General features: G+C 46.5%; 1 protein-coding gene across 3 annotated transcripts in view; it reads right to left on the reverse strand.

The window, feature by feature from the left end:
- Smoc2 (SPARC related modular calcium binding 2) overlaps positions 1 to 12,530 on the reverse strand; it is a 141,159-nt gene that overhangs the window by 66,196 nt on the left and 62,433 nt on the right. For 2 of the 3 annotated variants that reach the window (XM_063253862.1, XM_005002212.4), the window contains 3 exons: positions 5,726 to 5,773; positions 3,229 to 3,312; positions 1,476 to 1,550 (listed from right to left, as the gene is read on the reverse strand). In XM_063253862.1, coding sequence (XP_063109932.1) covers positions 1,476 to 1,550; positions 3,229 to 3,312; positions 5,726 to 5,773 — 207 coding nt within the window. The remainder of the gene's footprint in view (positions 1 to 1,475; positions 1,551 to 3,228; positions 3,313 to 5,725; positions 5,774 to 12,530) is intronic. The other variant, XM_003466462.5, reaches the window with a different exon arrangement.

The following is a 12,530-nucleotide window of genomic DNA, read 5'->3' on the forward strand; positions in this document are numbered from 1 at the left end:
TCACCCTGAAATTCCTACGAGGTCGGACTTTTTTCATATTCTCGGAACAAACCTGCATCTGTACAATGGCACTTCACACAAACATAACGGAAGAATTTCACACTCTGCACCCGTGGATCAGCCCAGCGCCATCTTTTTGTATTGTACTTGTGTAGGCAGAGTTAAGTCGAAGTATAGGGGAGGCGATCTGATGTAAACTGGAACCTCCTGAAACATTGTTTTCAGCCCCACTACCTACTGAGAGCCAGGGCGAGTTTTATGGGCTAATTATAATCCGCCAGCCACTCAACAGTTAAGAAATCTGGCAATGGGAAAATGAAACAAAAATGCACTCATTCTCTGAGCTTCTGTGCAGCTAAATTTGCAAAATCAGAGGCAATTTTCCAATAACAATTACTGGGCTGAACACACACACCTGGAAGTGACAGTTTGTGTAACAGCTCTGCCCTTTTGGCCCAGATCAAGTGTCAGCACTGCTACATTTGCTTCTTCCTTGAGCTTGCAGCAGTGACCAGCAGTTCTGGGTACCAATGTGCAGTATTCATGCTTTCTTAAGCCCTAGACGCTATGACCCAGGAGCACATCAAATAGCTTGGAGACATGGCAAAGAAACTGATCAAAATTCAGTTTCTGAAGTTTATGAGACAAGAAAACAGGTTAATCTTATATGATAAGGGAAATATACTCTAATAACCAGTTCTAAGCAAAAATTTTTAAAAATCTGTATGTCTCTTGTAAATTTCCCATCATGAATATTCATTTGCTGGTGGTGCAACCTTGCCCTGAAAAGGTTCAGGAAGTGTGGGCAGGAGGAAGGGCTCATCTGGAGTGCTGGGGAGGGAGCAAAGGCCAGGGACACAGGAGGCAGGACACTCAGAAAGAGCCGTGGGCCGGCTGACCCTGCTGAGCCCCACCTGCGGCCAGCACTGCCCAGCTCCCTCTCTCAGCTGCCCAGGATCAGTGACCTACCAGGACCAGCAGTACTCGGGCTGCTCCCATGGAGGGCTAAGAGGAAGCCCACGGCCAGAATGTGGACATGGCCAGATGTACAGGTTGAAAGCCCTGCCAAACACTGCCCCACAGCAAACACAGCCCACCCAGGCTGGAGACTTGCAAACTAAGTGAGTCAAGGGTTTGGACAGTTCTGAATCGAACTCACAATCTCACACTTGCCAGGCAGGCACTTATACTGCTGAGCTAAATCCCCAGACCTAAAATCAAATTCTTATTGACAAGTATTTCCATTTTCATATCCAAAACTATAGCTTCTTTGGTATCTATAGATAAATCATTTGAAGAAGTTTGGAAGTTTAATAAAACACCAGCTTGTAAATACATACTGGTGGCCAAGTTAGGAGAATTACTTTCACCATTCAGTACAGAAGGAAAAGTGGTCCTGTCCACATAAGGCTCAGAAGGTAAAACCCCAGGAGCTAAATTATACCTTACCAAAAGCAACATCAGGCCCCACTTACCTGAATTTTTGTTAGTCTTGTTCTGCCGGCTTTTAACTTGCTCAGTCCAAAGCGTGGGATAGCGTGAAGCAATGTCTAGGAATCAAGGCAAACAGCCAACATGAACACAAAAGTTTCTCACTTAAAGATTTCAGCAGACAGTCTACAAGCCCCCAAAATCAATTGAACAAATAAATGTATGCTGTAACTTTATAAAGATATAATTAAAATGATTATACAGATAGGAAACAAAGGAAATAATAATATACTCTTAAAATATTTTAACATACATTTTGCTTCCTCCAAATTAAAAGTTGCTTGATTCTAGAAAGTTCTTCATTAAAAGTACTAGGTTTTAGAAAACAGTTCAAAGCACAATGACATATTCTGTGGGGTAAAGACAGTTGATTTTTCATACAGCATGCAAGCTTTCACTCAGTTCAAAGGTTCAACAGAAAGTGTGAAATCTAAAATACAATTTTTTCACAGCTTTTCAGAAACACACTACTTTAGTGATACTGTTTTGCAAACAGAATGCAATCTATATGATGCGGATCCACACTCTGCCCTGCAAACACAGACTCCAAACTGGCCTGGATTTGAATCCTTGTCTACCACCGCCACCTATGTGACCTCCCCCCACCCCTCTGTGTCCCACTCTGGGGATGGATTTTGATCACAGTGCATGTGACATTATGGTCATGGCCGTGCAAGCTTAGTGAGGATGGTCATTAATTGCAGAGTGACACAAGTCCACATTCTGATTGATTTATAATGTGCATGTCATATACTTTTTCTTCATACTCTGATCCCATTTGACCAATGAATTTGATCGATGTCTAAGATAATTTATTAAACATAAAAATAGGAAAACTACCCCTGTCATGACTACTTATTCAAATGTGCAATATGCTGTGCAGGGAAATGGTATATGTTATTGTACCCTCTTGAAGTATTCATTTTATGTTACCCAAATTATAAAATTGCAACCCACAAGCTTCTATTAAAAATAAAGGCCTTAACATTCTGCCACATGAAAACACATGGCAACACTTAAAATCATCAGGAAAAATAGCAGGTGGCCTCATGGGGCAGAAGTGGCCAGATGCCATCCATCTGTGCCTCTTTGTTAGCACCTGTACTTAAGACACGTAGTGAAATGACTTTTCAAGCCAGGCAAATTAACACAGCAGACATCTCATTTAAGCCGTGTGTGTGTGTGTGTGTGTGTGTGTGTGTGTGTGTGTGTGTGTGGTGCAGGGAAAGCACCTAAAGTTGTCTCTAATAGGAAATGTTAAGCATACGACTTTTTCTCTTTTTTGGTACCAGGATTGGACTCAGGACCTCATGCTTGCCAGACAGGCACTGTATAAATGAGCTAAATCCCTGGCACCTCACAATCTACAATTACCAGCTCCAGTCCACAGAGATAGTGTATTAGTGTAATAATAACACTAAGTCTGCAGACTGCACACTGGGTCGCTCCATGATGCCAGAGTAAACTTTGGAATCCTTCGTTCACCTCTTCATGTTTCCCCTGCACAGCGCTGGTAATCACATCTTTTTATTATCTTTCTGTGCATTTCAATTTTTTTTAGGTTTTTTTCCCCCTAGATTCTGTGTTAAGTGAGATCATGCAGAATCGTGCTCCATGTGCCCGGCTTATTACAGCCTGTTCTGAGTTGTGTCCCAGCCAGGATGACCTGACTCTTTCTCCCAGCTCCAAAACCCACCCCTTACCCTCCCTATGCACATCTGTCATCCCTGGGCTTACCTTCTTCATCTCCTTGAGGCTGAGTCTCCAGCGCCGGGGCCACGGCATCATCTGAATTCAGAACGGAAAAGATTTGCAAGGAGACTACAATTATGAGAGTAAGCTAAGTAAGTGTGCATACAGGACGGAAAGCAGGACCCACGCACAGCCCCCACACCTGACCCCACCACCCCCAGCATGCAAACCGAGGCGCCACGCAGGGCTGGCCTAAAACATGAACGGACACAATGGTGGGCAGCTCCTTTAAAATGCTGCTCGAGGCTGACCCAGGCATCCAAGCAGGACACGGGGTGTGGTTATAAAACACTGAGCCCAACAACAGGCAGTATGATGGATGGAAAAGAAATGGCAAAAGGTGAGTGGGAGCCTCACTGTGGAGGAAGTCCCTGTTCAGCAAAGTCACGCATTCAGGACACTGCGTATGTAAGAGACAGGTTGGCAGGAGTTGGGGTGGGCAGCTAGCTCCGGTGCATTGTGTGCCCATTTCTCTAAGTAGAAAGGCAGCACCAGGGGGTCAGAGACTGGACAAAAGTGCTTGCACAGTGCTTAGACCTTCCCCCCACTGCTGTGGGAGGGCACAGGATGTATGCACAGGGCACCACACACGGCTAATCCGCATGCAAGGCTGAGGTGTGAGGAGCCAAGAAGGATGTGTTTCAGATGGGCAATTGTCATTTAATTCACTGAAGACCACACTTTGGGTCCCCCAGCCAAGCGCAGAGTCGTGAGCCCCAGACCTGCCAGAAGGCAGTTGGGAGCCAGGCTTTCTAAAGGCCCTGTCTATGCAATCAACCCTGCACTGCTACAGGAACAGGAACCAGTATTCCTAGAGTGCCCTCTGCGGTCTCACTCTGGCTGTCCTCTGGTTCTACTGCCCAAAGACTACTAGATCAAAGTGCAAGACCAGGATAGCTCTGGGGTAACTAACTAACTGTGAATCAGCCTCTGCCTAAGCCAAAGAATAAGCATGAAGCTTCTCGTAAGTCTTATTGGGGGAAAGGCAAAGATAATTTTCACAAAGCAATGTCTGGAAGACATTCGCTGCCCAAACAATGACAAAATTATAACATCACTTCTATGAAATACCCAGGTCTAACACTGATGATAGCAATGAACTGGGCTGGAATCATTTTGCTATTAAGTATTTTATCATCTGAGAAAAATAACTGAAGAGAGAAACATATGTAAAGCACATTTAACACATTAAAAGTTTTAAAAGAACATACTTCACTGCCATATGTAAGTCTTTGGAGAAGACAAGTCAAGCATGCTATTGCTGGTGTGCACTTTGCCGAGGTGGACACAGGTCACCACTCTCAGAGCTCCAAAATTTCCCAGTTACTGGGGACTGGTCTTCTGGAAATTTCCAGGCCACCACAGTGAGACAGGCATGCCAGCCCTGACTCAGGGAGGAGCCTTTCCCATGCTCTGACCCCTACTCCAATCTGCCAGGGTCTTGCTCAGCCTTGATCCTCCCTCTCACCACTGAGACAGTGCTCCCTGAGGTATACCAAGCTCTTGGATGCTACTGACTGGGCCCTATGGAAGCCAAACAAAATCTCAGAGAGCTTCATGCTTTATCTGTAAGCCAATATTTTTGGGCTTCTCATGGGCTTCATGTTTTATCTGTTTTAGCTATAATCCAACGTTTTGCTTACTTTGGGGTATTCTTTCTCTAAGCTACACTTCTGCAGATCAAAGCTTTAAATCCATTTTCTGGTCCGCACCCAACTTCCCAAGGGATTCCCCAGTGGGCCTCTTCCCTATCAGGATGAGGAATCCTATAACAGTGTGAAGAAGAAGTCTCTTCTTCTCAGCACTTTATTAATTCTTCTAATTGGGAACATGACCACTTCCTTTTCCCTAAAAATTATCAATGTCTATCCCATTGTCTCCTAGATTCAAATCCAAGCAGAGTGTTCCAGTTGACAGTCCCGTAGAGCCTCCACCCTCTCCCCAGGTGACTCTCAAGCAGTCCCTGACATACCTCAAGTAACCCTGAAATGCTTGTTCAGAACCCTGACACTCTTACAATAGACTATGACACCACTATTCCCTGACACACCTGCAGTGACCTCTGGTGCACCTAGAATGATCCCTGGTGCATCTACATTGGCCTGTGACACACTGCAGTGAGCACTGATACATCTATATGGTTTCTGACCCACCCAGTCAGATCTGGCATGTTCACAGGGACACATGTACAGAGCCCCTGACACACAGAGATTCATGATGTGGCCTCAGTGTGCCCAAGACAACACAAGCAGAGAAGCCGCAGGTGGACCCTTGGTGTTTTAGCAGGGTATAGCAATGTCTCCCAGATAACTTAAAACAGTAAGGGTTCGATAGATTTTGTTGAATGTAAAAAAAGTAACCTCAAGAACTGGCATTCACTACTGCCACTACTACCAGATTAAATTTCGATTTGAGAATGTATGTAAGGCATTAAATTGGATTTGCTAGTCTATCATCACATAATTTCATTTAAGATAGTTACCTGTTTTTCCTGTGCCTTCCCGTTGGGGTAATTTTTCATTTATGGAACCTAAAAGCAGAAAATAAGGAGTGAAATTATTTTTGACTCCCAAAGAGCTATCAGTGACTAACCTGGGCAACTATTTTATTCAACTTTGGTTAACCCACAGTGGAGTTGCTTTCTAGTTAAATTATGCAAGATTTTCAGTACCCAGAGGTGATCCTGAACCCCACAGTGATAGGCCCTCAACTGGGAACGCAGAGATCAGTTCCTACTTTTAGTGTTAAGCACTTGGTCATATAAAACCCATGAGCCTAGCACGGGACAGCTGGCAATGTTAAAAGGACACCTTAACACACGCCCCCACATTGGGGAGCTGAGGCAAAGGACAGGTGGTTTTGACATAATAAAAGTTATGGAACTACAGATAATTAAAAACCCTAGCTTCAACGAATCTTAGCTATAGAGAACTGAAGAAGCATATTTTTGTAGCAGAACACAGGATATTTTCTAGCTGTTTATGACCAAGTAATTTTTGAGGAAAGTTAGGCACGCACTATTGGCAGATTCCTATGACAAACTTGAGGCCGGTTCCTTGTTTCCCATCAGACTAAAACTGCGTTAGGCACCCACTCCTTCATTCATGATTATCATACTGACTCAAGGTAATAAAAGCAAGCACTAGGTAACACCCTCAGCGAAAACCTCTCAAAACTTGAAAAGTATCCTTCATCCTTCCCAGTGCTGAATGGACTAAAATGCAGACCAAAGTTTGGTTAAAGATATTAGCTTTAGAAGACTTTTGAGAATGTTTCTACGTCTCAATAACACAATAATGATGTGCTGGGGAATGCACAGGCTACTCAGCGTGTTCAAGGATCTGGGCAATCAGACAGGATCCACAGAAAGATAAAATGCAGCCAGGGAAGTGTAAGCCCTCCTCTGCACATTGATTACTAACAGGACTTCAAGAACACGTAAAGAGTTGAAGCCTTAGGCAGAACTGCATCTCTGGTCATCCTGCTGCTGGGAAGAGAAGCCAGAGGCACAGCATCCTTTCCTGGACCATTTCTAGACTTTCCAAAGCTGCCAGCTCCATGCTTCCCAGCTGTTCCTGCCGCCGGTCTGTGACACTCCCTGCTCAGGCAGGGCACAGGCTGACTGACACTCTAGTGAGACCCAGAGCCGGTCGCTGGTGACTGCTCTCCTAAAGCCTTCAGAAATTCTCTCTGCTCTTCTCTTCCCTGTGTGCCATCTCTACAGATCAAGATTTTGCCAAAAGCTTGAGTTTCCTACTCATCCATTTATTTTCACCACGGGTGGCTGCAATGGGTCAAAAAATATTTCTTCTTTTGACTGGAAATGACAGGACTTTAGTAACATTTCTGTACTTTAGTATGTGGGTTTCAATTTACAAGGAAAATATAAATATGCTAAATAATAATTAGACTCCCCTTGCTCATGAAAGAGTGGCTCGATTGCATTAAGATGAATTTTTGTAATCTAAGAACCCAGCAGTAAAAACTGTGGACTCAGCATCTGATTGGAGACCTAGATCAGGATGCATCATGTAGGAAATCTGTCTTTCCCCCAAGCAACTTCTCTCTGAGCCAGTCAACACAAGCCTGCGCATGAGTCCCTCGAATTCAATCAGCATTTATGTAAATAAATGTCTGCAAAACCATTTCTATCTGCTTCTTCATATGTAAGAAAGAACTTTACACAGAACTTCGCCACAGACTCTAGGTCCAAATATTGTCCCATGGGAACTCTGAAGGGGGTCCCATTGGTGTCTTTCATGGGTCTCCCACCTTCCTGTAGACAAAATGATTCCTCCTGTCACAGCTTTCCTCCACCACACAGGCCTGGAGGGCTGGGAAGTCCTGACATCACCCTCCACTCCAGCATGAAACACAGGGATCTAAGCGGCATGGATCCAAAACCGAGCAAGCAGCTCTTCCTCCTGCATGGCATTTTCCTCAGGAGAAGGATCTGATTTGAAGTCTCTGGGGTTTGTAAGCAGACTGGTCTTGAACCTAGGTCAGAGCTGGTGAATGCACAGCATGAGTGCTAAGCCAGCTGCTTGTTACCACTGAAAACACTGAAAGGGTCTCTATCACTGCCCTGGGATGGAGGTACAAAATAGGGCCTGGGAGCCAGAGCCGGAGTGACATGTAGGGCAAAACGGTGACAGTCCCTGGACCTCAGGCCAGCTGGATGGCTGCCCGTAGAGAAGACAGCCTGTAAGATATGTGACACCACGTCCTCACACCAGTCACTGAAAACCACAGAGCTCGCATTCCACCTCACTGCTGCGATAAAGGGCAGCTTCCAGCTACAAGGGTGCGCACTTCTGTGCTGGTGAAGAGACAAGCGTGCGTGGCTCAGAGAAAAGCAAGGGCTTGATACCTGAAGTTCTCTGCACTCGGCTCAAACTCAGCTCCTGCAACAGGGTGGAGAAAATTCAAGGCAGCCAGGAGAGGAGCCAGTGTTAGAGGTGTGCTCCCGTGGGAGTTCCCTTCAAAAATACTGCGTGTGTTTTAAAACATCGAGACGTGTGGCATGGATGCCAGAGAAAGGGGGAGTCTAATGGGCCAGTCTACTGCAGAAGCCCTCCAGGACCCTCCAGGGGACAGCTGCACAGAGCATGCCCGAGTGGGGACTGAGAGCCCTGTGGTGATACCCACATGTGAGCTCTTTCTTGGGTTGTGCCCCAGGCTCCAGTCAGCCTGTGCTGCTTTGGTGGAGGTGAGGGGCTGGAGTGGGCTGCACTCCGTGTGCACGAGCACCCTGTTGCTGCTGGCCCTTTTCCATTGTGAGGGCACCCTGCCCTCTCCTTCTCTAGTGGAACAGCAGGAAGGTGCCCTGGAGAGGGCAGTAGTCTTGAAGGTGAGTCAAAGTGGGAAGCACATGACTGGCAACACTGCAGAAATACAAGCACGCAGTGCAGAAGCCTATCCTAATACGTGTCACACAGCCATACTGTCTCCTTGCCTGTGCATCTCATATGTCCAGGAGGAAGAAGCCATGCAGGCCCAGGGCTGCTTACCACAGCCTCTGGCACTGCCTTTCCTTCACTGATTCGCTTACCCATTTACCAAATACCTGTCCTGTGCTGTGGGATGAGAATCCAAGGAAAACAGCCTTGGGGAATCCAGTCCAGTCCAGTCCAGTCCAGTCCAGTCCAGGACAGAGAGCTCTCTGTAACACCCAGTGTGAGGACACACAGCCACAATCTGGCTGTGCTCAGAAAGACCCACTGACTATCCCAGCCCAACTTGTATAGTCCCTATTTTAAATCCTTTAACAGCCCATAGTGTGGGTGCTGCCATTCCACAGAGGAAGAACCTGAGGCCCACAGTGGTAACTGGCTGGTGAGCAGTGGGCCAGACCCATCTCCTGCATCCCTAGCCTAGGAGCCAGCTGATCTGAGGGAAACAGAAGAGAACGGGCTCCAGCCAGGGAAGCAGGTGAGTGCAGACAGCAGAGGCTCAGGACAGGACACCAGGGACCCTGAGGATGTGGTCCTCCTCCCAGCTCGGGAGCTCCTTCTGCAACCCCTGGTCCACCTGCCAGCAGGCATTTGTTACCTGTGGCTCCCTGCTCAGCTGGACTCCCTGATCCTGGCCTGCAGGAGAGGACTGATGGGAGGATCCAGGAGAAGACTGATCACTGGCTTATATGCCAGAGTTTAGGACATCAATTCCAGACTCCTGTGCCCACTCCCAGGTGCAAGCCCCTGGGGGCCAAGAGATGGTTGTGCTGGAATACACAGGGGGACAGTGCCACCGAGCATGGGCATGCAGTGGGCCCATGTGTACCCTCTGTATATTCCACACTCTGTCAGAAGATTGACTGAAAAGATGCAGAGGGTCGGCAGGTGGGAGAACGGCAAGTTCAGGGGAAGCCATCTGACTTCTGAATTCCTAGGAGAAGAAACTCAAAGCTTTGGGCCAAAATAGTTTAGCCACAGCTCATGCTACAGTCCCAGGATTGTGAGCCACTAGGCCCTCCCCTTCTGGAGGAACTTTCCCCAGTGCACTTCAGTGAGACCAATCTTATATTCCCAGAATCTGCATTGTCTTCAAATGAGGAAAAGGAGAAGGGGGGCATTGGCTATTTCTTATTTAAGTTGCTTTTACATTTCCTTATCAATATGAAATATTTTAACAACTTATTTTTAGAAAGAACTGCTAGACCTAAAGAAAAGTTCATCTTTTAAAAGAAAGTTTCTTCTTATCCTTTCCAATCAGAAAAAAGCAATTTCAAATTTGCAAGTTAGTGATCTTGTAAGGAATACTTCAGAGACATCAGAGACTGTCTTGATTACTTTTCTCTCATTGCTAAGACAAAATACCCAATACCCAAAATTAAGAGAAGAGAGGTTTATTTAGCTCACAGTTTGTGGAGGTTTCAGTCTGTAATCAGCTCTCTCCAAGGAAGGGTGGCATGGCACAGGGGCGATAGTTCAAGGTGGCAGGAGGCAGCAAAATCAACAAGAGCAAAGAGAAGGGGAGAACAAGCCTCTCCTCTCCCCTCCTCTCCTCTCCTCTCCTCTCCTCTCCTCCCCTCCCTTCCCACCTCCCCTTCCTCCCCTCTCCTCCTCTCCTCTCCAGGGTAGGTGAGGCACTCACACACCCTCCAGTGTACAGGCTGAGAATGTTTACAAAGTAAGATCCCTGGCTCCTTGCTGAGCTACTCAGTTAACCTTCTCAACTTCTCAAGTTGAGGCAATATATCAACCATTATAGAGACCAACCCCAGCTAGCTTGCTGACTTCATTATTCAGAAATTTAATTGTCTAGTATGCTGGATATTTCTCTTCAAGTTCCCCAGGTAAGTGAGATCCTTGCCTTAGTTCAGGAGCCATTAATTAGAGAAGAATGAAAAATCCAGGAGGCTTCTCCTTATGAAGTAAAACCTTTCAGAAATCATTTAAAGTTCTCCTAAAATATCATTTCATCATGTCACCTAAGAACCAACACTTCAGGTATTGCAGAAGAACATGGAGTTGTAGCTACATGAAAGTCAGTCATGTACCAAAAGGTTATTTAGTCCAATTCAATGTTCTCTGTCATCTGTGTTGGTTACTAGGTGTCCCTTCCCTGGGAGCCACAAATAGATACCATGAAAACCAGACAGGAAGTGAAGGAGGGCAAAGGAGGACCACTTACCTGCTCAGTCCTGCAGAAATAAGCACTGCATCTTCCCATCATGAAAGGCAAAGGGCAAATTTGGGTGCTATGGCACTTGATAGGAAACAGACATGGGCGAAGAGTGACCTCCTGTCCTCAGCTCTGAGGGGGACCTCCTCCCCCTTGCTGTGGCTGTGCTGCAGCTGATGAGAGCCCCAGCCCCTAACTGACCCACAGTTCCAGTGCTGTCCTGTTGCTAAGGCAGGGCTCGGTGGGTGCTCATGATGACCCCATCGTGCTGCCTCGAGTTTCCTGTAATTCAAAATCTGTGACCTACTTCAAAGACGTCACTAGAGGCAGCTCCGTAGGGAGATTCTTTGGATATTGTAATAGTAAAATATCTCGCAGGTAGATTTGGTTTACAACACCTAAACCAATCTGGACTCCAGCGAGGAATAAAGCCCTAGCCTGCTGCATAGTTAGAGCAGAGAGATAAGATTAAAAACCTGAAGCTGGGCCAGGGATTTAGCTCAGTGGTGCAAGCACCTGCCAACTAAGCGCAAGGTTGTGAGTTGGATCCCTGGTACAAAAAAAAAAAAAAAAAAAAAAAAAAAAAAAAAAAAAAAAAAATCTGAAGCTGACTCCAGGTTATGGAGACTGGACCAGCTACAAAAATCTTCTCTGGGAAACAAGCCCTTTGTGTTTAACTGAGTTCCTCCCTCCATCTGTGTTTGTCTTTAAACTATGAAGAAGATAGGAGGGACGGCAGGGGAAAGAAAGAAGGAAGGAAGGAAGGAATGAAGGAAGGAAGGAAGGAAGGAAGGAAGGAGGGAGGGAGGGAGGGAGGGAGGGAGGGAGGGACAGAGGGAGGGACGGAGGGACGGAGGGAGGAAAATTCCTATAGAATACATAGAAGCACACTGTGAGCCGAAGTCTCTGGGCTGCATCCCCTTCCATGGAAAATGTTAATGGGAAATGTTAATGGACTTCCTGATGTTTTTCTTGTATATTTCTGGTGCCAGCAGAAAACCTCTGAGCATAAAGCCAACAGGTCTAAGTCACCAGAACTCCGGAAACACATACATCGCAAGCTACAAGGAAGAAACACCTGCTCTAGGAGACAAGAGCCATGAAGCGTACTGGGATATAGCTCAAAGAGTGGCTCTTGGGTCCTACAGGGCACAGTGCCATCTGCCCCTCAGAGTACTCTCCAAAGCCCCTTCTGTGCTTGCCACCTGGTCTATGCCTGCTGTAATAAGAGAGGGGAGTCAGGGTCTACGGCTCTTAGCAGTAAATGGAGTAAGCAGCTGCACTGCCCGCCCTATGCCTGTCAAATTGTCTGTTTAGTGGGAAGCCATTTGCTCTTAACGCCACTCTGGATATTCTCAACCTGAGTGCATGGTTTCCTGTTTGTGTATCCTGGGACACCTGTCCATCTCTGGTCCAGCCTGCCTGGGATGGGCTTGTATCCACTGTGTGAGTCCCTGCCTGGTCCCTGCTGGCCAGCACTTCACAAATACACCAAGGAATTCACGGTAGGCAACACCTGACTTCCTCAGGGAAGAAGTCCAAGAGTGGGGATTCCATACAAGCACCAGAAGAAACATGTATTTAGGATATCACTGCTAAATAATGCAAAACCACAATACCACAGGTGTCAAAAGGGATGCAGAGCCCCCAGGCTTTCTCTG

Source organism: Cavia porcellus, unplaced genomic scaffold (assembly GCF_034190915.1).
Source record: "Cavia porcellus strain 051 isolate PalLab524CR breed Dunkin Hartley unplaced genomic scaffold, mCavPor4.1 scaffold_7, whole genome shotgun sequence".
NCBI lineage: Eukaryota > Metazoa > Chordata > Mammalia > Rodentia > Caviidae > Cavia > Cavia porcellus.